At 45.2% G+C, this 24,511-nt stretch overlaps 1 protein-coding gene across 3 annotated transcripts in view; it reads right to left on the reverse strand.

Moving 5' to 3' along the window:
- Positions 1 to 24,511, reverse strand: part of SCAP (SREBF chaperone) — a 47,835-nt gene that overhangs the window by 13,371 nt on the left and 9,953 nt on the right. For 2 of the 3 annotated variants that reach the window (XM_066628909.1, XM_066628911.1), the window contains exons 2-12: positions 16,448 to 16,677; positions 15,166 to 15,295; positions 14,371 to 14,528; positions 10,613 to 10,833; positions 8,469 to 8,574; positions 6,616 to 6,788; positions 5,867 to 5,993; positions 4,516 to 4,628; positions 3,319 to 3,413; positions 2,661 to 2,759; positions 2,047 to 2,265 (exon numbers count right to left, since the gene is read on the reverse strand). In XM_066628909.1, the coding sequence (XP_066485006.1) occupies positions 2,047 to 2,265; positions 2,661 to 2,759; positions 3,319 to 3,413; positions 4,516 to 4,628; positions 5,867 to 5,993; positions 6,616 to 6,788; positions 8,469 to 8,574; positions 10,613 to 10,833; positions 14,371 to 14,528; positions 15,166 to 15,295; positions 16,448 to 16,569 (1,563 nt within the window). In that variant the 5' untranslated portion in view covers positions 16,570 to 16,677. Of the gene's footprint in view, positions 1 to 2,046; positions 2,266 to 2,660; positions 2,760 to 3,318; positions 3,414 to 4,515; positions 4,629 to 5,866; positions 5,994 to 6,615; positions 6,789 to 8,468; positions 8,575 to 10,612; positions 10,834 to 14,370; positions 14,529 to 15,165; positions 15,296 to 16,447; positions 16,678 to 17,850; positions 17,886 to 24,511 lie in introns of those variants that run through there. The other variant, XM_066628910.1, reaches the window with a different exon arrangement.

Raw genomic sequence — 24,511 nt, forward strand, 5'->3', positions numbered from 1 at the left:
GCCTTTCAGGGGCCTTCTGAGGCCTAGAGGGCACTTCCGGTTGCATCCTTGAAGCCCTACCCAAGGATTCTATTATCCATGGATTTCAATATCTGCGGGGGGTCCAGGAACAGATCCCCCGTAGATACTAGGAGAAGACTGTACAACAAAATGATATATTCTTTCAGAACTACAAAGAATGAACTTTACAATAATTACTTAGATAAACGGAATGTGTTTGTATGTTACGTGGAATTTGAAGGTTCAGGATAACGTCTATCCACATTTTTGTGTGTAATGCAGTAAAAGCTTTGTTAATCAGAATCTGTTTGGAATGGACGTTGCCAGTAACCAAATATGCTAGTTAACAAAGCTTTTACAGAGTTTAATAAAGCCCCCCACCCTTACAAGGGCCCTCTGGAAGGGAAACTTCTATTTTCAAAGCAGGGCCCTCATGAGGAAGGAAGTGGCACTGCAGAGGGAGCCCTAACTGGCCGGGGGGGGGGGGGGCAGAGGCCTTCTTACCAACGCTTCATTAAGCAACAACCTTCCTTAACAGACATCTCTGTCCATTGTCTCAGGTGGACAAAGAGGTTGGTTAACACAGTGCGCTACTTCAGCAAGCTTCTGTTGTGCAGTTAATACTTTAAAAAAAAAAAAACACTACCAGAATGTCTCATTCTAGAAAGTTGGGCACTGCACAAAACATTGCTATAGTATACATGTCTAATCTGGGCAGGAGGTCTGGCTCAGTTGGTAAAGCTGCCGCCTTGAATGCCTGAAGATCTGAGGCTGCCAGTTCGAAACAACCAGGAGTACCCAAGAACTGACGACACGCTGATATACTGATGAGCTGACCCTACCCTTGGTGGCAGAGGGGAGTTGCTGTCAAGTGGCGCATGGGGGGCGAAGGGCCAGAGAGAGGCCAGACCGGGAAGGAATCCAGCAGGAACGAGGAGTTCTACGAAAGACTAGAACTATTCAATTGTAAAAATCCCTATGGGGGTTTAGAACAGCCTGCCTATGTAAACCGCCTTGGATTCTCCGTCTGAGGATGACCAAAGAAAAGGCGGTATATAAATACCTGTATAAATAAATAAATAATCTATCAGGTATGAAACAGAAGCTGACTGGGTCAGAATGCAATGCTCCCATTGGCTAGAATAGATGTAAATCACAACAGGACAAACGTGCTATAACGAATCAGCGGTAAGGCAGCATTGTGGGAAGTTATTACTGTTACAAGAATTTGTTGTTGTGCACACCATATGATAATGAAATAAAATTACAATAAGAGTTCTAATCTATATTATTCCATGTGAAGTGGCTCTGAACTGGTTACAGAACATTTTTCAAGTTTGTGTGTTGTAACTGGAGGGTTTAAAACACAGCAATGGACCTGAACTGGAGCTGAACCCATTGAACACCCCATTTGCTGGCCTTGTGAAGAGGTCACCAATACCCCCATTTCAAAGATGATTATTATTATTATTTATTTTATTAATTTATATCCCGCCTTTTTGCCCCATGGGCACACAGGCAGAGAGATGGCAATTTCCTGAGGGCCAAACTCTTGAGTCTGCAGGGGAGGGCACCGGGAGCAGGTTGTGTCTGTTGTCTGGTGTGCTCCCTGGGGCATTTGGTGGGCTGCATTTGATACAGGAAGCTGGACTAGATGGGCCTATGGCCTGATCCAGTGGGGCTGTTCTTATATTCTTATGAGTTTATTGCAGAGGCAGACCTTGAGCCCAGATGCTGACTCCCCTCCACAGGCCAAACTCCACCCACCAGACAGCAGAACTGCAGGGATCCCCAACAGTGCCAGCCAGCTGCCCCACACCTGTGACCTGTACAGCCTCTGCATGTTCCAGCTCCCACCTTCCACGCAGCAGGTGGTTCTTTCCAGTTCCTTCCCCACTCCAGACTGTGAGAGCACTGGCAATCCAAACAGTTCTATTGCAAGACCAATATCTGGTTTCAGCAGGGTCTGCAAAGCTCAAGACTGCCCCAGGAGGCCGTGCAACAAAGAGCCCTGGCACAGACAGCTCCCCGTCCCTCGGCGCATACCATAATGAGTCTCTGTGCCAGCCGGGTCCTGGCAAAGAAGTAGATCACTCGCAGCCGCTTGGGCAGGCGCAGATTCCTGAAGGACGAGGGCTGAAGGGTGATCGTGTGTGGTGTGGCGGGCCGCATAGCTGGCTGGCGCTCATACCGTGGAGCACGGCTTGCTGGTTTGACAGGGGGCATACAGGCTTCAGCTGGGAGTCGTTTGTTCAGATCAGCAAGCTGCCGTGGAAAGCACGCAGGGTTAGTTCCAGAAGAGCAAAAGCATTCTGTGGGTGCCTCCAGGTCTCACAACAAGAATTCTGGAGACCACTGTCCTATTGTGCAATGCAAGCCTAACATATGCACTCCATGAACTGCCTCCATCACCACACACTCATCTGAGTCACATGCAGAAAACCAACTTCTTCCTTGGTATTCAAAAGTGCCTGGGCTTCCTTTCTTCCAAGCCCTGCATTTCTGAGAGCAGGGGTCTAGACAACAGGTATCCCACTCACCCCCAAGTACAATGCGGCAGGGGACACCCCAGCTCTCGTTGCTCGGCATACTGAGGCCAGTCACTATTACCCAGCCCTGGACCACGAGCCTTAGCCCTCCTGCCCCCCTCTGCATTTTACCTCCATTCGGCGAATGTCAATGGACAGGACGGTGGTGAAAAAGAGCATCTGAAGGAAGAAGTCAGACACCAAGCCCACAACAGCAAAAAGGCAGAACTCCTGCAAGACACATAACACAGCATGAAGGGCTCTGTCATGTTATCCCCAACACACACACACACACACACCACTACCAGCAGCAAGAGCCATCCCAGAGTAAGCAACACAGCTGGACTTCTCAGTCAGTTAATATAAACAGCAGGTGGAGATGATCAGAGATGCTCAGCACATCTCACCCAAAGGAGGAATAAAGCGTGGGAATCAAGGCTGAGTGACACGGGCTGTCCTGTCCTTGGCTCTGTCCGTCAACACAGAAACGAGTGGCAGCCTTGATATTTGAAGGTCTCTCCTAGCTCATGGAAGGGGGAAGGCAAGAGGACAGCGCAACACCACCAAGGCTTAGTAGAAGCCTGATGGGGCCAAGTACGAGGAGCTGATACAAATGAAACAATGATGTGCAGGGACAGGGTGGGGGAGAACGAAGGGACACGGGCCACAGCTGCCAGCTGTCCTCTGATTATTAACCGAGGAGCACTGCAATAGAGCCAGGGGGACCTGCCCGGAGCAACACAGTGCCCCGCAGAAACCCAGGTGTCTCACAGTCTCTTGTACTAGATACCTGGATGGCTGGGACAAGGGTGAAATAACCAATCAGGATAATCCCCAGCTCTGTGGCCATGTTCTTCATAATGGACCAGCTCTCACTGCTCAAACCTGGAAAAAGGAACAGGCAAGGAAGAGAGGCTAAGCAACTGGGGCAGGGGCCACTGCATTCCTCCCCACTACACTCACTACGACATGCAGTAAGTGCCCGAAACACAAGCATTTTCCAAGAGGGGCCCAAGTTTTGTTTTTAAAGATAGGCTTATTAACTAAAACGCCCTATGAGCACACAAGAGCAAAAGGAGCGCTGGTGACATCCAGCAGAGGTTCAAAATCAGAGTAGGGTGCCTTGCTGAATGTCCCAGCTCTTTTACAGAAAAGACCCACAAGAAGTCCTGCCTTTCCTCACTGTAATTGGCTTCTGCTGTAAGGAATGTCACTGAGACACAACAGTGTGTGCGCGCCTAGGAAGGAAGATGTGAACCTATGCCTCTCTCCACATCAAAGGCTAAGGGCAGCTGCCTCCAGACCAGGCAGGATCTGATGTGCAGCGGGGTCTACCCTGGCAGGCAGCAGCTCACCAGGGGTCTTGGGCAGAAAAGGGTCTTCCCCAGCCCTGCCCGGAAATGCCGCCAGGACCAGAATCTAGGATCCTCCACACATAAAGCATATACTCTGCTACTGGACCACAGCCTCTTCCTCTGTGGGACTCAAATTGCAGAAGAGTTTCTCAGGCCATTCCCCAGAGAAGCTGTCATACCACGAGCGTGGCTCTGACCCCAAAGAACGGGAGGCAGCGCTATCAGTACTTCTTTCCCAACTCCAAATCAAAACAACGCAGGACACCTGCTGTGCTCATTCCAGGCGTAACTGCTTCTTCCTTCCCTAAGATGTGCCCAAGTCACCTTGAAGCAAGATCCACACCTGTGTCATGCCACTCCCTTTCCGTGATCCCCTGAAGACCAGGAGAGATCATTAGGAGATAAACATGCCTAGTAGAAGGGCAACAGCTCAGCAGCAGAGGACCTGCTGTGCAGCCAGAGATTCCAGGTATGGTCCCCAATGTTCTGAAGGAATTCTCAGGAAGCAAGGCTGAGGACGTTTTTGGCAAGGCACTGCCCATCAAGGACACAGGACTGGATCAGGAAGAACAAGGGTCCAACTTGCTTTTCAGCCCTTTGTTCACACCAAATGGAAACCCCCACCCACATACCTTGTGCAATCCTCAGTTTCACTTCAAGGTCAACAGGTGTGGAAACAACGGATTTGGTGAGAACCAGCACATTCTCTAGGCCAATCACCACCACTAAGTAAGGGAAAATCTCTCTAGAGGTAAAACAAAAGGAAGAATGGAGTCAAGAATAAGAAGTACTGGTAAGAAATTGCCTGGGAGAGCAAAGACCGAGCAGGTAGAACTGCCACAGGAGTCTGCTTCAATACACCTTGTACAATAGGGAAGTTCCAGGGCAAGACTGGTTTTACTGAAAGACACGCAACATATTCCATGCACATCAACAAGATTGAAACATGAACTCCAGATCACAACACCCTCATTTCTACACACGCAGCCAGAAGAGCAAATGAGCTCAGCTGGGCAAGGACCCAAATGGCCCCAGCTCTGCCCATCACTTAAGGGAAGCCCAGCACAAGCCTGGGAGACAGCTGTCCTACAAGGACAGATCACGCTGTGTCTCTGTGCTTGCTTCACTGCTCTGGTTAATTGCATGAGATGATGAAGATGATGCAAGGACCCAGCAAAAGGCAAGCAGAAGGAAACAAAAAGAAAGTTAGGACTGAGCACATCTCAAAGTGTCCCAGATCATGAGAATACACCAGCCTCCTTCCACTCTGACTAGTGGGACAATGAATTCCACTAATGTCTCTACCTTGTGGGCCAATTTGCTCATCAAGGAGCCACAGTTAATCCTGCCTAACCCACAGCCAACTCCAACCCAAATGTTATCTGTAATGCCCGATGTTTGCATTCATACTTTAAGGCAGTGGTTCTCACACAGTTAGCACTGGGACACACTTTTCGGAATGAGAATCTGTCAGGACCCATGGAAGTGATGTCATGACCGGAAGTGACATCATCAAGCAGGAACATTTTTAACAAACCTAGGCTATAATCCTACTCACAGTTACCCAGGAGTAAGTCCCATTTACTGTTAAAAGAATATACATAGTAGCTTGTTCAAAGTTCAGGTCTATAACATTTCCCCAAATGCAGTTATATACCATGGAAGCAGCAAATCTAATATATTAAAAATCAATTATTGAAATGAATGGGGACCCACCAGAAATTAGCTCACAACCCACTAGTGGGTCCCAACCCACAGTCTGAGAAACACTGCATTAAGGCATACACTGAAAAATACGATGCATGAAAACATTCAACTTAAAAGTTTGAAAGAGAATGTATACCTCAGCAGAAGGATAATTCAAGCAGGCAATGAGGAAGACTGTTTGGGAAGAAGGTGGGTAATACAGAGCCATAATACCGAAGAGGAAGCAACTCTCAGCCCCCCTTCAGCCAGTCGGTCAGCCTGGCTTCAGATACTCACCCACCATTGAGCGTGGGTGTCAGGCCAAAGAGTGTACATAAGCCCACAGACATGAGCAGAGAGCTAAGGACTGTCACCACTGCAGCCAAAGCCAAGCCCCATTTGGATTTCACCATATCAATCTTGCCTGCAAGAGAAAAAACAAAGTATCCACAATCACCAGATGGGAACCAGCCACAGCTCCAAAGTCCCAGAGGGACGACTTAAGGGCTTAATCTGCAGCAAGGGAGAATGGGCGACAAGACAGCAGCCACACTTGCACAGGTACCTGTGGGTCTGCCTGCCTGTCTATGTATGCTTGCATATTTAGAGTGCCATACCACACCTCTAAACTGAGGCAGTCTGGGTAGGTTCTTGGGGTTGGGACCAGGGGAGGGGGGATTGTGCTGTATCTGGCTAAGACACAAAAGGTGTGCTGGAGAACTGCTGCAACAGAGCAGCTGCAGGCCGAGGCTTGAAGGATGCCTGTTCTCTCTTCTTCTAAACTGGAACCAAGCTTCTTTTCCAAGATTCCAAAAAGTGGCCCAAGAAATGCCACACGTCGCTCTGGTTACTAAATAAATGTTGGTTCTTCCAACGTATTTTGGGAAGGTTTATGCATGTTATACGATTGCAGCAATGTGACACAGAAATGCAACATTCTCCCTGTTGCTCCAGAAGACAAAGGCAGACCTGGTGTCAAACTGGCCCTTCCCCACCCAGGACTTGCCAGCTGCGCATAGATGGAGCCTATGACCCCTGAAACTTACGTGTGGAGAAGTAGATGTAGGCAAAGAGGATGATGTAGGTGGTGACCAACGGAATCAGCTCTGCAATGCCGATCTCCTCCTTGAAGTGGACATGGACAATGTGCTCCTCCCGCACAGTGCAGTTGGGGCTGGGGTGCAGCAGCTTGAGGCGGGAGCGGAGACTGGAGAGGAACCTATCAGGAAAGCACCAAGGAGGCTGTGTTGGTGTCCTGGTCTGTCCCAAGGACAGCTCTTGAGACTCTAGTAGGGTACCAGAAACACAAAGAGCCCCCCCAACAAAGCTTCCAAGGTCTGCTAAGCAAGTTTCTCCTTGGAACAGAGTACTCCTTATGTCAGGAAACCAACAGACTACATGAATGTGCAGAATGCCCTGCAACGCTCAAGAACATTTTAAAAATCATGTGCACATTCTGTAGAAACAGGATCAACTGAACACACTTTTCTGCAGCATGTACATGCAATTTATGGATGGATTTAAGAAAGGCTAAACAAACAATTATCTCAGGGTATAGGTGGCACACAAAAGCATATACGCTTTTTATAACCTGCACAACTACCATTAGAGATTTTGTCCAATCATATTATTCTTCTAGTTCTCCGGTTATCTCTCCAAACTGGCAGAATGGGCAGCAAAATGGGCAGCAAAATGGAAGATGCGTTTCAATGTAAGTAAGTGTAAAGTCATGCTCATTGGGGCAAAGAATCAAAACTTCACATATAGGCTAATGGGTTCTGAGCTGTCTGTGACAGATCAGGAGAAAGATCTTGGGGTGGTGGTGGACAGGTCGATGAAAGTGTCAACCCAATGTGCGGCGGCAGTGAAGAAGGCCAATTCTATGCTTGGGATCATTAGGAAGGGTATTGAGAACAAAACGGCTAGTATTATAATGCCGTTGTACAAATCTATGGTAAGGCCGCACCTGGAATATTGTGTCCAGTTCTGTCACCACATCTCAAAAAGGACATAGTGGAAATGGAAGAGGTGCAAAAGAGAGCAACTAAGATGATTGCTGGGCTGGAGCATCTTCCTTATGAGGAAAGGCTATGGTGTTTGGGTCTCTTCAGCCTAGAAAAGAGACGCCTGAGGGGGGGACATGATTGAGACATACAAAATTATGCATGGGAAGGATAAAGTGGATAGAGAGATGCTCTTTGCACTCTCACATTAACACCAGAACCAGGGGACATCCACTCAAATTGAGTGTTGGGAGAGTTAGGACAGACAAAATAAAATATTTCTTTACTCAGCATGTGGTTGGACTGTGGAACTCCTTGCCACAGGATGTGGTGATGGCGTCTGGCCTGGGCGCCTTTAAAAGGGGATTGGAAAAATTTCTGGAGGAAAAATCCATTATGGGTTACAAGCCGTGATGCGTATGTGCAATCTCCTGATTTTAGAAATGGGTTATGTCACATGCAAGGGAGGGCACCAGAATGCAGGTCTCTTGTTATCAGGTGTGCTGCCTGGGGCATTTGGTGGGCCGCTGTGAGATACAGGAAGCTGAACTAGATGGGCCTATGGTCTGATCCAGTGGGGCTGTTCTTATGTCAATTGCGCCTCAGCAGACTTTCAAATACGGCCTCAAAACATAGATGTACGTACAGCTTTTGCTTGTATGTAGATTGCAAAATGAACCTAAATAAATAAACCCTAAATAATAAAGAACAATGGGATGCATCTGACAAGGCCACTGAGTTTTAGATCTTATCAGTGGGGAAGGGACACAAAACCTCAGTGTCCCAAAACACTGTAGCAGTGATAAGTGAAACGAAGCAGTAAAACATGGAAGCACACGTTTTCAAGATCAATCCAATGTATCATGGTCGCCTGAATGAACCGCCCCTGTTCCTACCTGGAATCATAGTGCTGGAGACCCAAGGTAACAGTGTAGGTTACCACTCGCTTTCTGTTGTACAGGCTCACCCCGCTGTACTTCCCTGGGACCCCGAACAGCAAATCTTAGAAAATGGAAGGAACACACTGTGAGGTTTGAAAGTGTCGTGACTGGGAAGGTTATTTAGCTTACCTAAGGACAACACGCTCACACACACAACACACCCTTCAGAATGCATTTTTATGGACTTGGAAAAAATTCACCTTTTTATGTGTTTACTCAATATTTACTCAAAAAACTAAAGCAAAAATCATAAACTGATAGCAAAATAGTATCAATCATCACTAAAACAGCAGCTTTAAAACCCAATATAAATAACATGGAAGTTGTTCAACACAAGTTAGAGCCAGAAAGGTCTTGCTAATTTAAAAACATTTTTAGCTTCTTCCTGAAGACACACATGTGAGGGTTCTGGGGAAGGGGAGTTCCACAGTAACAATGGGGCCACCCATCAAAAAGGCTCCATGTCTTGTGTCCACCAACCAGGTCTTGGTCAATGATGGGTCAGACTTCTTGGGCTCCAATATTGATTTCTGGAGCTAGGGAGGGCTGATATGAAGAGTGCAGTTCTTCAGATAACTTGGACCCAAACTTGTAAGGGCCTGAAATGCCAAAACCAGATCTTTGAATTGGCCCAGAAGCAACTTGGCCAGCCATGTCAATAGTGCAAAATAGGTTTTACACGCTCCTATGTTTGACATATATTTATTTGGGTGAGAAAGACCATGGTTGTGACAAAGCATTAGAATCCAAAGTCCAACGTTTCGTTCTGTTTTTTTCAGAACTTCATCAAGGAAGTTTCAGAACAATCTTCACACCAACTATCAAGGTCCAGCAACTTCTTAGAAATCCTAAGGATGGGAGACAACAGCTAGATATACCTGGCATGTACAGGATACCCTGTGAGTGCAATTGTGTCTACATAGGCACCACTAAACATTCTATAAAAATCAGACTTGCAGAACATGAGAGGCGCTGCCGTTTCATGCACCTGGATCAATCAACAATAGCACAGCATACAATAGAAACAAGTTATCAAATAAATTTCAAAGCCACACAGGCTTTATCCTGTAATCAATTTGATTTCCCAAGACTTTACAAAGAAGCTATCAAAATAGTTAAACATCCCCAAAACATCAACAGAAAAGAAGAGGCTCTACGTATTAGCAATACCTGGCTTCCAGTCCTAAAAAGAACAGACTTTAAGGAGTTTTATAAGAAAGAGGTTTCTAGCAGAGATGGGATACTGTGACTAGGCTGAGATGCTTTAAGAACATAGCAGTAAAATGAAACTCCAAGCGCCTGGAGAGTACTGGTTTTTTAACTGCTCATTCTGGCTTGCTCTCTAGCAACATGTCCTGTCTAGGCACATTTTCTCTGATGAAGTTCTGAAAAAACAGAACGAAACATTGGACCTTTTTTGACAACCTGGATTCTAATTCCTTGACACAACCATGGTCTTCTTAGGGCACAATCCTAACTAGGTCTACTCAGAAGTAAGCCCTATTTTGTTCAATGGGGCTTACTCTCAGGAAAGTGTGCTTAGGATAGCAGTCTTACTCGAATAAATATATGTCAAATTGTTGGATTATTGCTGGCCATGGAAACCTATGAACATATATGCTGCTATGTATTTGCCCTCACCGGTAATCTGATTGCAGCATTCAGAATCTCCTGACATTTCTGAACAATTGTCAAAGACAAACCCCTGTGCAGCACATTACAGTAGTCTGACTTGAACAGCACATGGATGACAGGTGTCCAGCTTTTCCAAGTACAGCTTGGAGAAGAGGCTCTGATCCTACAAGGCAAAGAGTCCTGCTCTCTTTTTTCGTCAAACACACGTTTGGGGAACTCTTGTCTGGTTGCTTCTGTTCCTGTCTCTGACCTCACAGAAAGTTGTTTCCCTGTCAGTCAAGTTATCTTTCATTACCTGATTGGGAGGAACAACTGCTACTATAGAATCCAATGCAGGGCACACTAGAGTAAGTCATTTCAATCTGATCTAATTAAGAAGTAGTCCCAGGGGTCACATAGCTGAGCTAACAGGGGTTTTCAGAGCCTATTCTAGAGCTGATTGCCTGCCACTCAAAGTATCCTACCTTTGGGCGTAGCCGATGTCTGCAGTGTCTTTGGTTCATGTTGGTGAATGGTTTTAATGATATCTGGGTCTGCACTAAAGCGCTCATGGTCATTCTGCCAGAAGTTCCCTGGGGACAGCAGCAGGCAGCCATGTTCAGGAAGCAGGGCCCGAAGTTTCTTCAAGTTGGGCAAGAGATCCGTTACCTGAAGGCAGATTTCTTCCAAACTTTTGATAGTAGAACTGAAAAGGAAAAGAGAAACCAACAGCTGCAACATGTGAGTGTATATTAAGGGGTAGCTTCTAAAATGATGGCTCTGTTACATTTAGCAGAGGGAGAGAAATGGTCTCTGCTCACTGCAGCAGCACCTCCCTCTCATGTGCCCACTGGAAGAATCTCTTCATTCATTTTACTACACTTAATGAACTTTTTTCCTGAACAGAGCCACCTGAAAACACCAAGCTGACTCCTCCCAAATCTACCTAGGCCAGTAGTGGCTCTCCAGGAAGAAACTTCAGAAGACACACATCTTCTCAGCGCCTTCTCTTCCCCAGAAACACACCAAGCGCTAGTAATCCTCCCTTACAGGACTTAGCTGCAGACCCCTCAGCTCCATACAGCTGTCCTCCTCTCCAGCTTATCAATGACCCTCTTCAAAACATGTCACCCCAAACTGGCTGCAGTATTCAAGTGGAGCTGACTAGTACACTATAGAGAGGAACTATTGCTTCTCTGACAGTGCAGCCCAGGAATACACTCACTTTCTTTTTTCCTTTCTTTTTGCGGCTGCATCACACTGCTGGCTCATGATCAGCTTGTGGTTCACTGAGACATCAGGATTTTTCCACACAGGCTACTGCCAAACGAGGTTTCCCTGAACTATACTTGTGACTCGGATTTCTTTTTGTTCCTGTGTGCAGGACTTGACATTTGCCTCTGCTGAACTTCACATTATTTTGGTATTGGTCCAAGCATAGAGAATGTCAAGATAGTTTTAAAACCTGATTCAGTATCCAGGGTTTTAGTTGTTCTCCCCAGCTTTGCATCACCTGTAACTTGATCAGGAACTTGGGCAGGAGGTCTGGTCTAGAGGGCAGAGCCTCTGTTAGCCCGAAGATAACATCAGAAGGTCGCCAGTTCGAGGACACTGGCAGCTTCCTGAACAGCTGAGAATGGTGAGACCTTGAAGCAGCTGACAAGCCCAGCTGAGTGATTCCACCTGCTCTTGGTGTGAGCAAGAAGCATCTTGGCTGCCCTCCATGTGAGAGATGGAGCTGCTTGTCAGCCTGCATGGGAGAACTGGAGGCCAGAAGTGAGACCAAACCAGGAAGATCCATTCTGAAATGTTGTTGGTTCTTGAAAGAGAGAACCTCTATGATTGTAAAAATCCCCTTGAGGGATTTAGAAAAGCCTGCCTATGTAAACCGCCTTGAATAAAGTCAGAGGAGTAATCCGATGACCAGAAAGGCAGTATATAAATACCTAGTTATTATTATTATTATTATTATTATTGATCAGCATCTCCTATACACCCGTGTCCAGTTTATTGATAAAAAATGTTGAACAGCACAGGGCACAACAGAGAGCCTGGTGGCACTCTACTCCCCCCTCCAGATCAACATGGAGCCATTTAACACAGAGTACTCCCTGGGAACTGTGGTTCAGCCAGCCTTGCTCACCTACCAATAGTGTTACCACACTCAGCCAACATGTTACCATTTTATCCCCAAAGATACCGTGGGAGACTTTGTCACATGTTTCGCTGGAATCTATATCCAATGCATTTCCATTGCCTACCAGACTAGTCAGTATCAAAACAGATGTCTTAGCAGGACACCACTAGTTCTTGAAAACCATGCTGGCTCCTAGAACCACCCCATTATTTTCTAAGTACTCCCAGAAATTCTGCTTAATCTCTTCCAGACTCTTACCAGGTATCACTGTCAGACTGTCTGGTCTGTAGTTTCCTATATCTTCCCTCTTTTAAAGACAGAGACAACATAAGCTCATCTCCAATCCTTTAGCACCTCACCCATTCTCCAGAAGCGCTTAAAGATTACAGGCAGAGATTCCAAGATCACACCCACTTCTGTACCATGGAGCGTATCTTAGCTGGTCCAGGACAGACTTGAAACGTATTTAACAAGGTGTTCCCTTCCCTTTTAGCTATGCTGAGCTGTGAGCTCATCATCAGTGAAACTATTACATTGGGCCACCTTCCCCTTGGGGAAAAAGACAGATGGAAAGTGGGAATTGGGCTAGATGAAGCTCGCAATATTCTTGCCAAACACATCCCTCCCCCAGTCCCCGTGAGCACAATCCAGTTCTTGCTAGGAGTCCTGGTGAGATTTGTTATGAAATATCTCTGTGTATAAGACACAAGGTCAGCAACCAAAGGCACAAACAATTCAGAGGTTATCACTTTAGGTCGAAGTGTATCACTATTTACCACTTTACAGAATTAAAGTTGGTTTCCAGCTCATCCGGAGAGATGTGCCCAAACGGTTTGATTTGGCACAAAGCCAAGCTACTTGCCAACCTCCCAAGGCAGCTGAAGGACAGTGTGCTTTTGTAAACTAGTAGACGGTAGAAACAATTACCTTTGACAAGAACATTTAAGGACACACAGTGCACAGGTTTTTTATCTGACATATCCCAGGCTACATGCGCACAGCCCTGCCATGAGGAGATCTGGTTTTTGTAGCGAATTGAGTTTATGGAAGAAACAAAGCTTCACTCCATGTTCAGAAGCAAAGGTCTGCCTGAGACAGTTTTATTTCAAGCATACGCAGGACAGAAAGTCTCTGCTCATGACGTCTCTCATAACATCTCAGCTCAGAGTACCACACACATTATAAAACTTTCTTTGCTACAAACTGATACATTAAACATTATTACCTCACTAACCATCCAGTCAAATGTTGTCATTTAACTTCAGTGGCCAGTTGAGCTTTCTGGTTTAAACTGGTCTCCAACTCCCTCCTTTTTCCACCCTCCCTCGCCCATCTGCATGCGTGTGTTCTGACCAAAGTACAAGGCCTAATCTGTCTGCTTCTACAGGGATATAAAGTAAATTTAGCTATTAAATATGCTTTATACAACATCCAAAGTTCAGGTTTTCACAACACTTCAAATGACCAGCAGGCAGCACAGAGGAAAAGCCTTGAGAAAGGAGCTGGACAGGGACTACAGCCACATCACCTGACCCCTGGAAGCGCTCTACAACCACACAGGAAACTCGCAAAGTTCAAAATGCCAAGTTCTGCACTTAATACTAGTTCTGCTCATCTTGCATGGTGAAGCTCCTCCTATGTGGAACAAGCTCAAACATGCAGATCAAGAGCTGCCTGCAACAGGAATCACGTATACTTTGAACTGTCAGTGCTGCTTTGCAATCCTGTTGTTGCACTACGTATGAAAACAAACAAGAGCCAGCGTTTTTCAACCTTCATCTCAACGTACCACTTTACATGATCCACCTATTGGAAGTACTACCGGAAGTAACTCGCAATGTTACATCCGGGTTGGGAGGTCAGACATGATGCTACAAACACCAATAAGAGGCTCAGGACAGGTGGGATGGCTTTTTCAAGCTTGTGAAAACACTGGAGTTCTGCCTGCTGAGCTGAGCTTCCTACTACTATTTGTCACGGTGTGGTCTCACTGCCAGGTAGAAGGTAACTGCACTGGACATCACCTTACGTGCCACTGGTTGAAAAAACACTGAGATAAGCAAAGAGTGGACTAACCTATCTTAGTCTCTGATCCAGGCTACCTACCCATCTCGTAAAGCGTGATTTCGGATTTCTTCCACGAGCTGAAAGACACGGGAGAGTGGTGACCGAAACACATCAACAGCCAGAAATTTCTTGGGCCATGGAGAGACAGTGGCTTTCACCAGAACCTGCTGTATGTAGGCTACAGGAGCACCAGTGTACTAGAGAGACAGACAGATACATCAGTTAATACTGGGAGGCTGAAGTCACAGTGGACAGAGCAGAGTCCTTCTCTTGAGTGGTGCACCAGACCCCTTGCACATAATATTTTCCATGTGCTAGTTACTTAGTGAACTTTATCCTAGCCTCTCCAAGCTGTTCCTTAGTTCCTTCCTGTAAGGGATTGGGAATGGCACTTATGCCCTGCCTTTCTGCACCAAAGTACACTCAAGACAAATTACATTCCGAAGTGATGCACACACATTAATATAAAATCAATAGTATAATAAATATACACAATACCATAAAACAGAAGGAATTTTAATGGGGTCACTTGAAAAGTGGCACCTGCATAATAGAGCCACCGCTACTCTTCCAAAAGAAGGCAGTGAGGGGAACCACTACTGCTCTGTATGGAACAGCCTCTCTAATTTGGATGCCACTGGCAAGGATGCCCTGCTCCTCGTGGGCAGCCACAGCATCTCAGGCTGCAGAAAAACCAAGAAGGGTTTTGTAGAGAAACAAAACCCAGAGGCAGGTTTGTATGGAAGAAGGTAGGACAAGATTCCAAATCCAATCAGGCCCCTCTTCATACTCAAAGAAACCCCACATTCGTTGTTCATGTTTTGGAAAATGTACCCAGTCAGGTGTCTCACTCAGCTCTCCTTGCTGGTGGGTTGGGTAGTCTGGGGGCTGCACGTAGTCCTTGGCCAGGGTGGTGTATTCCACAGGTCCTGTGCCAGGTAATGGAAGTTTCAGCAATGGATAACTGCAAGACATAAAGCAGACAGACCACATGACCTTTTAAGACAAGCCAAAACTACAGGACTGGAGAAATGGCAAGAGGTCTTCCAAGCCCTTCTTCCTGTCCCAAGACTTGGAAATCCTACAGCAAAAGAATCCTTGACAACCCCCTGTCAGAAGAGGGGCTATGGGCAACACATACACACACCAGAGTGCCCTTTACACTGAAAAAGTGGCACACACTTGGAAGAGCCTTCTTCATCCATCTGGCTTTGACCCTGAAAAACAACATGTAAAGAACAAAACCTTTGCTTAGACCGTCAAGGGAAGAGAATCATCAGTGCTGGAAAGCAATTCGTCCCATAGTTGAAAGGTGCTCACTGCTAAGAAATGTTTTCAATGTTTAAGCTAAAGCTACCTCTGGATTTCCAACTCTTCTGTTCTGGTCCCTTACTCTTACTTAGCCCTGGCGAAGAGATAAATTCTTAGGGACTTTTCTAGAACTCAGACAGAAAGAAAGAAAACGCTCCTGCATGAATTAAATAAAAGAACAGGAACTTCCATGGCACTCCCATCCCCCTCCATCACCTCCTGCTCAAGATTCATCACAGCAGAACAGCTCCCTCACACCTCAACTGCAGCAGTAGGTATGAAGATGACTTTAATAAGCCAACTGACTTGAGAAAGGAGACCTTCTCATTCTAGTGGCATCTCCCAACCCTTTTCCGCATCTCTTCTCCTACACAAGTTTGCTATGTTTAAGAGAACACCCTTTATGTCTGCTGCCAAGTTCTCCAATAAGGCTTCCTCCACACCAGCACTTCCCATTCCTGCTACTGAACAGGAACAAGTGGTGTGAAGATGGGGATTGGTGGGGCAGCCACAATTCTGGCTTGGTGACACAGGCAAAGCCAAACTGAAGTCCCCTGCACACATTACATACAGAATTCATTACCACAAGATGTGGCAATGACCACTAACTTAGTTTTAAAAGGAGTTGCACAGATTTGTGGAGACACATCTGTCACTGGCTACTAGTCATGATGGTCGTGCAGAGCTCCAGCATCAATGGCAATGCACCTCTGAGCATGAGCTGCCATGCACCAACGTTATTTTGCAAGAAGCCAACATAACACCAAGTCATGCGCCAGTGGATATTTTGCAAACAGATCTTTACCAGCAGGCCAGCACACAGAGACCCGTAAAGAGGATGATTGCAATGGGGTAAGAAGCACACAGCAGCCCATGATTGTAGAATGCCCGTGATATCTTCTCACGCAGTTTGTCAGTCCAGGTCATCCTCAGCTGTCCATCAGCTAGTTGCCATCCCGGAAATCATAAGCGGGAGTTCAGCAGAGTCTATCATGAGCAGCACTTCAAAAGAGGCAACATAAGCAAGACAAAAACCTGGAAGAGGAGAAAGAAGAGAAAGAAAAGCGCAGATGAGTGCAAATCAAAAACGGGCTGCCACCAACTGGACAGAGGGCGCTGTTTCCCACATGAAGAGAGCACTTCCACAAGGTATCTCACACCTGCACACGCACTATAAGAAAGCTGTGCAAGCACGTTCATTTTATACAAGCACAGAAACCTTATGGCCCAAACCTCTAAGAAGCAGGCATGAATAAAATGTTCCTAGGCTATGCATTAGGCCTCAAAGGCATCTTTTTCAATTTGATGCTCCTCATATTATTATTATTATTATTATTATTGTAAGTGACTGGCAGGCAACTTCTTGTGACTCAAATTACTTCTGGTTGTTCAATTCCACTGCTTCTATCTCATGTTTGAGTCTCCAGTTTCAAGCTGGCTTTTCATTCAGGCCCCCCACTGAGGATGCCAGAGTAAGGCGGGCAGGGTGGGTGGGCTTCAGGCTGGAGACTTACAGCCAATCCTGCACACCTGGGGCCCAGGGCTGCAGTGGCGCCAAAAATGGTTACCGCTGCATCCTGCACGCTCAGCAAGCAGCACCAGCAGCTCCTCGGGAGAAGGGGACTTGGCGGTCTGCGCAACCACCGAGCAGCGGAGTACCAGTGCTTGCCTGGTGCTAGCCCAGCACTGGACTAGCACCAGCACTCGAGTCCGCAAATGTGCCTTATGGCACGACTGCAATAGAATGCGTCGGCAGTGAGCCGGCATGTGCCGTATAGGATTGGGCCCTCAGTCTCTTCAGTGTGGGGAGGGTCCATATACTTTTTTCACTTTTTGGTCCCAAGGCCATTTTCAACCAATCACATAAATCCAGTGAACCTTGAGTAGGGCTGGCTCTACTCACAATACCTCTTGGATACCACTTCCTTCAAACTGACTGACTCTATACAGGAAGCAATTGCCATATTAGAAAGATAGGCATAATTTCTAAAGAGCAGATTCGCCCTCCCCTTTGCAACAAGCCTTGTTAATGGTTTGACAGTAAGCCCAGCCTTAATAGGTTTTAATGTTCAAATTTCCCTTCAGTGCCCCCTTCCTCCCATCAAGAAATCATGTTCAAACTTGAACGCCTTCCCAACAAGTGCTGGACAAGTCATTCCCTTTTAGCCTCACAAAAGCCCCATGGTTAAGCTATGCGAAGTAACTGACCTGTGTGATCTAGTGACATCTGAAGTGTTCAATATGAATTCTAGTAGATAAAGATGCACAAATGTTCTTAAAGTCTAAATGTGTGAAGTTGTGTCCTATGGTTTCAGTTCTTCCAGGTTTGGCTTGAACATCTGCAGGAATCAGCATTGATCTCCAGGTGATCATTCTATACATCCATATGTTCTAATATTTATTTTGTCAGAAAGACCATCTAAGAGAACTATGGAAACTGGTATTGAATACAGAGAATAATAGTATTCACTTGTCTCTGTGTTCACGTCAGTCACTGGTATACAGGTCCAGCCTATTTACACAAGGATTTTTTATACACAGATTTGACTCAACGCGAATGGCCCTTGCAAATGAGAAAGAATGTGCTGATCCCTGGGGAAGGGGAAAAATGCTTAAAAATGCTTTTTAAAACTGAACCTTTAACAATAGCCTCCTTAATGAGAGGGGGGGCAACAGGCTAACAATCCATCAATCCTTCTCTTTCCTGCGGACCCCTCCCTTCCCCCAGCATGTGAAAGAAAGGTGATCATTTTGCATTGGTGAAGGGAGGGGCTGAGTGAAGTGCTGATAGATTGTCTTCTTAATGACTCTTATCTTAGAGTCAAAAGGTCAGCAAGGCTGTTTTTCAATCACTGAAGCAAAGAAACTTTGTTTTTTAAATTCATTTGCTATAGCGCATTTTTTTTAATCCACGTGAGTGCTTGGAATGGAACCCACGCAAATAATTCGTCTCAACCTGTACTTTCATTAACAGTATGGTGCCTAATTTAATTTACAAAAATGTAAAGACACAAGTGATGAGTATCAGATCTAGCGTGACAATGCAGGATGTGACAGTTGCCATTTGCCAAAGTGGCAGACTAATGCTTCTGAAAAGTACATTACAGAGGGAACGGTCAGTGAAGGGCTCTTGTTTGGTACATGGTGGTTATCCCAAAGCATTACAGCATTACATTATTATCCCAAATACATTACAGAGGGAACGGTCAGTGAAGGGCTCTTGTTTGGTATATGGTTGTTATCCCAAAGTGTACACATAAAACTATACATGTGCATCATACACATGAAGCACAACAGTTGCAAAGATGCAGACCATGCTTCAGCAAGACATTGATGCCATCAACTCCAATCCTCATCAGCTGGCACTGCCTTGAATACATAAGTAACCCACCAGCACAGGAAGGTTACCACTGTCTTTTAGGGCAGAGGTCTTCAACACTTTTTGTGTGACAACCCCAAAAAACAGAAAGTATGAGACTGGGGACCATGGCTGATCCCAGGACCCTAACAGCCAACCCTCCGCCCCTACCTACCCCATTTCCCTCTAACTCCTGTGTCTTCACAACATTCCTGTAAGGTAACAGCCTAGCAGCTATAGGGCAAGACAGAGAGAAGAGGATTTTCAGGATTATATCAAGAATTCAGTTTTGAAAAGGCAATACCATGACAGGATTATATCCAATCCCTCTCTTGCATAAGCTCTGAAAGGTTGCTGTGACCCTCCCCATGAAGCTTTGTTACCCCATTAGGGTTGTGACCCAGAGGCTGAAGAACATTGCTTTAGGGAAGTTTGCTTTTATTACTGTCTTCCAGACAGAGGAATTTAGATAAGCTTCCAATGAATCCCAGGACTGCTAGCGGCACCGTGCAAAACTCTACCAATACACTGTGTTTACTTTTGGAAGTACTTTACAATACAATATTTGCATGTGTCTTAGTATCAAGCCTGCTACTGGCCATAATACTGCAATGAGGAAGGGAGGCCAAGGGATGAGGAGTTCCCCAGCACACATCCATGGCAGATGTAGAATCTGAACTTGGGTCTCTCATATGAATCACTGCCCATTGCAACATACCAGCTATTGGTATTTACAGAACAGTCACTATATTATATTCAAGTTCAGAGACGCGTCTCCCTCAAAGTTCTATTCCTTTAATGGTGGTCATCACAGCCATTTTCTTTATTATTTGTTTACAAAATTGCTACCAACACTTACACTATGCAGCAATTATGGTTCTCCAAGCAATTACAGCAATAGAACAGTAGCAATTAAACACAAGCATTTAAAACTAGAGCTGATAATTACAAAAGCCAAGGGAAAAATCAGATGTAAACAAAATGGTACAGGCATTTCTCAAGTTACTAGGCAAAATCTGACAGAGAGAAATGGAGAGGCCTTTTCTCACTTCTGAAAGAGAAGGAATATAGCAACCTGACCTTAAGAGGGACATGCCACAGCTGAGGTACTACCTCAAGAGACCCTGCTACTCACTAATGGCAATCTAAGCTTGAGAACGGATGGAATATGCAACAAGGATTGATACACAGATTTTAATAGAGGAGGAGGACAGGGACTCACAGCAACTTTTCACATCCTTCCATATATCAGTGCATTTCTGAGCAAAATATGCAAATATGCAAAATATGTAGAAAGTAACTGGCTGTGCTCAAGCTGCTTCAGCTCCCTACAGTACACGCACCCTACACTCAGAAAGCTAAGGCAACCACGGCGTGGACCTCTGAACTTACAAAAAAAAAATTTCCAGCCTTCTTTCTGAAAAGCAAACTCATTCATGGTCTTCTTACTGAAGACCGTGGTCTGTCACTTGTTACTGTGTTAACAATTAATTCTCCCTCAACCCATAGCACTACTAATGCCTCAAGCTGCTTCTCACTCATTTTTCCACTCAGAAAAGATGGGATCCTGCTTGAAGTGGTGAAGCATCAACTCCTGTTCAGCAGTCACCATGGGAACTATGATGAGAATCTGCAGTAACTTTAATGACTCTGGCAAAACGTCCTGGATGTTTTCCTCCACTAAAAACTGTAATAATGGCAAACCACCTCAGGGTTAATAGAATGTTCTTTTCCCATACAGGATTGAAAGTTCAGTGTGCAGTCTGTTTGTTGAACATGGGACATTCTTTCACCACATGAGTAAAAGGCCCTCCTGGAAACAAGTCACTTTGCCTTAACTCTGCATAAGAGAGATCAGAAACTGCAATTAGTGCAGAATGTGGCAGCCAGAGCTATTGGGGGGGGGGGGGAGAGAGAGATGTTTTGACTTGGCTGGACCACTGTTCCAGCAGCTACACTAGCTGTCCATCCACTTCCAGTCCCAATTCAAGATGCTAGTTCTAACCTTTAAGGTCCTCCATGACCTGGGTCCAGGCTACCTGAAAGACCGCCTCCTTCACTGCCTGGAGGCGGTTGCAGTCTGGATGAGGGCCAATGAACAGAAATTAAATCCAGACAAGACAGAAGTCCACTTGGTTCAGAAACCCACAATGCATCAAACTGTTCTAGACAGGGCTGCACTCCCTCTGAAAGATCAGGTGCATAGCCTGGAGGTGATTCTCTTGGATGCTCAGGTGATAGCAGTGGCCGGAGGGGGGAAGGGCTTCAGCCAGCTTCAGCTTGTGCACCAGCTGCAACTGTACCTATGTTAGTCAGATCGGGCAACAGCGATCCGTGTCTTGGCTACATCCCATTTAGAACACTGTAATGCACTCTATGTGGGGCTGCCCCTGAAGACGGTCTGGAAATTGCAGTTAGTACAGAACGCAGTGGCCTGAGTGGTCCTAGGGGCTCAACGGTTTGACTCAACGGTTTGACTCAGTTGAGCGACAGCAAGAAACAGACCCTTATGTGTGACACCACTTTTATGGAACTCACTATCAGAACATCTAAAATCTGCTCCTTCAATACAACGTTTCTGGTGAGGCCTAAAACATTTTTATTTACATTAGCTTTCGGGGCGTGGGTAAGAGTGAAACACTTCTGGTTGTCTTTTATGTAACCTGTTTCTACTGTGTATTCATACGTTTTTAGTTGGTTGTGTAGTTGACCTGTTACCACCTATGGGTTTTTAGAATTATTATACTACTGCTATACTGGTTTTAAATGATTTAGATATTGTTTATCTTTCTATGCTGTGTTTTATGTATTAAGTTTTGTAGGCCTCTCTGAGCTTTTGGAAAGGCAGGGTATAAATGTTTTAAATAAATAAATAATAAACACACGGATGATTTCATATAAATTAATTACTGTGTTACCCAACTCAGGTAAACCAATATGGTGTACTGAGGAATAGCATGGAGATATGACACAGGAGATATGCAAGTTCAAATATCAGCTCAGACATGTCTCACTTATCCTTGCTGGCAATGAAGGACTTTACTCAAAACTATTTACATTAACAGGGTGACTCAAGCTCCAATTTGCCATAAGAAAAAAACTGCAGGACTGGAGCCACACTGGCTTGATCCAGCACCTTCCAGAGATTGCTGGATTGCAGCAGCCACCTTTTAAGATTTCTCACTCTTCACTTTCCACATTAATGAGTTAACTCTCCACCACAAGGGGAAGAATGCCCACAGATTTCAAGTAGTGGCAGAGAAAAAGGCTATTTGCCTAACTGCCTTGCATACCTATGTTTGGCAAGTGTGTGGAATGAAATGAAGATTCTGAATGTTTGAACCCAGAATCTTAGATCAGGGCTCAAGAAACTTCAGGCGCCAAGTCACCATGACAACTGACAACATCATGGTGCCAAGTATTGGTGGGAATTAGAAGCTAGCAAAAAGGCTCTGAGTCTATGGTCCCAATGGGAGTCCACTAGAACAGAATAGCCATTTTCCCAGGGAAGGCCAAGCACCATCAAGAATCTACAGCAGGGGTCTCCAAACTTTTCAGTTCGGGGGCCACATCGTATAATTTTCACATTTTTGCAGGTTGAAAAGAATAAGTTTAATAAATGAATGAATATGTTTTACATGGATCTTTTTTGTGATCAGCATGATATCATTCAGAACCAAAGAGAAATGTGACAATTACAAAGAAATAATGTTGTGCTTAAACTGAAAAAAGATATCTAATGAGTAAAAATGTCAAATTTTAGCAAAAAAAAAATTAGCAATAAAAATATTTTAAGTTGCTGCAGGCCGAATGTAGGGGCCCCTGGGGCACAGTCCGGAGACCCCTGATCTACAGGAAAAGGGCCAACAATGAGCTCCAAGGCTCTGCCTTCCCTATTCATCCTGCTGTGGAAAGTTGTTTACAGCACTCAGCTTCACAGAGTGTGTGAGATTTTTGCTACTTACCCGTCTCAGTTTCTTACCTCCTTTTACACTCCAAACTGTATGCCAGGCAAAGGGGAAGGTTATGCTGAAGCATGCAAACATCAGAGCAGTGCCCTGCTAGAGTCTCACCTCCCAGTCACCCAAGCAAGGTTCTGTACGTGCCCACCCTACACTTCCTAGAGCTGCACACACAGAGGGAGGTTATCCATTGCCTGCACTTTCCCTTCGTCTTGTAGTGGCATTACCTGAAAAGAGATTGGCCAGCTGCTCATTTCCACCTGCAAATGAACCAAGGGGGCAGTTAGCCAAAACATTTGGGAACGACTGACCCAGAAATTGGTCAGAATGGAGAATTTGACAGGCTGCTTCCTAGGTCGGCCTCAGTACACATGGAGAGCTGTCTTTTAAGGAATTCTCTCTGAAGAGGGATTCTTGCTCATGACAGTGTTAATCAAGTCTTCTTCCAAAGGAGGAGAAAAGCCTCTTTTCTGATGGGTTAAATGTTGTGTTGCTTTGATTATAATTATTAGGAGCTTTGAAAGCACATGCTGTAAAATATATTCAGAAAGCTATTGATTATTAAAAGGCAGAAATATATAATTATTTGTATTGAATATGCTCAAGGTGCCACTTTTCTAAAGGGTACTGTTACAGAAGTACAACCTGATCCAGGAGAGAGCAGTTGCACTAGGGAGGTTGAAAAGTACTACAAAACGTTTACGGTTTTTAAGGTGCTTTGACTAATTGTAGGGCTCTTGTGTCCAACAAAGATTATTTAAATAAAGAAAGGCTGCAGTCCTATACGTACTTTCCTGGGAATAAACCCCATTAAATACACTGACACTTCTGAGTAAAATGCATAGGATTACACTGCAAGTTGTTTAAAGACCCTAAATTCTAGTAAATTGTAATCTGACCTATTTAACAAGTTTAATTTGTAACCAGGGAGTAGAGGAAAGAAGTAGTTAAAACTACTTATCTTCTACAAATAATTAATAGATTCAGTAGTTTTTACAAAAATGTACTTAGTCAATAAAGGTACTTTTTAGTTGGAGCAACTGCAATTAAAACAACTCTAAAATTAGTGCTCATCAAATAATACACCAGAGATAACTGCTTTGAACTCTACACAGTCCATGCTCTGAGCTTCTCAGATGACCAGAATTCTTTAGCACATATATCTGGTGTTGCTCAGCCACCAGTATCAACATCGTCTACTAATGCCTATCACCAGGAAAGATACCCATACCCATGTCAGTGGAACAGCCACCTCACAAATTTCAGAGAACTGAGAAGACACACACTCCCCAAAGCCCACCAAACTCACCGCTTACCATACTAGCTCCACAGGGCATCACCTGTAGCATCAGCTCCCCCTAACACAGACACCAATTAAAAGTGACACAAGAACCAGCAAGAGCCAACCACAATTCCCCCAGCAGGAGCAGGGCAACTTCATGGACTCTCAGCTTCATATTGGCTGGGAGGGGAAGTTGCCAGGCAGAGAGAAAATATTCAGTTCTGAAAACCAAGAACGCACACTGAACAATAAACCCCTTTTGTAAGA

The sequence above is a fragment of the Tiliqua scincoides genome, chromosome 5 (assembly GCF_035046505.1).
Source record: "Tiliqua scincoides isolate rTilSci1 chromosome 5, rTilSci1.hap2, whole genome shotgun sequence".
NCBI classification, from domain to species: Eukaryota; Metazoa; Chordata; class Lepidosauria; order Squamata; family Scincidae; genus Tiliqua; species Tiliqua scincoides.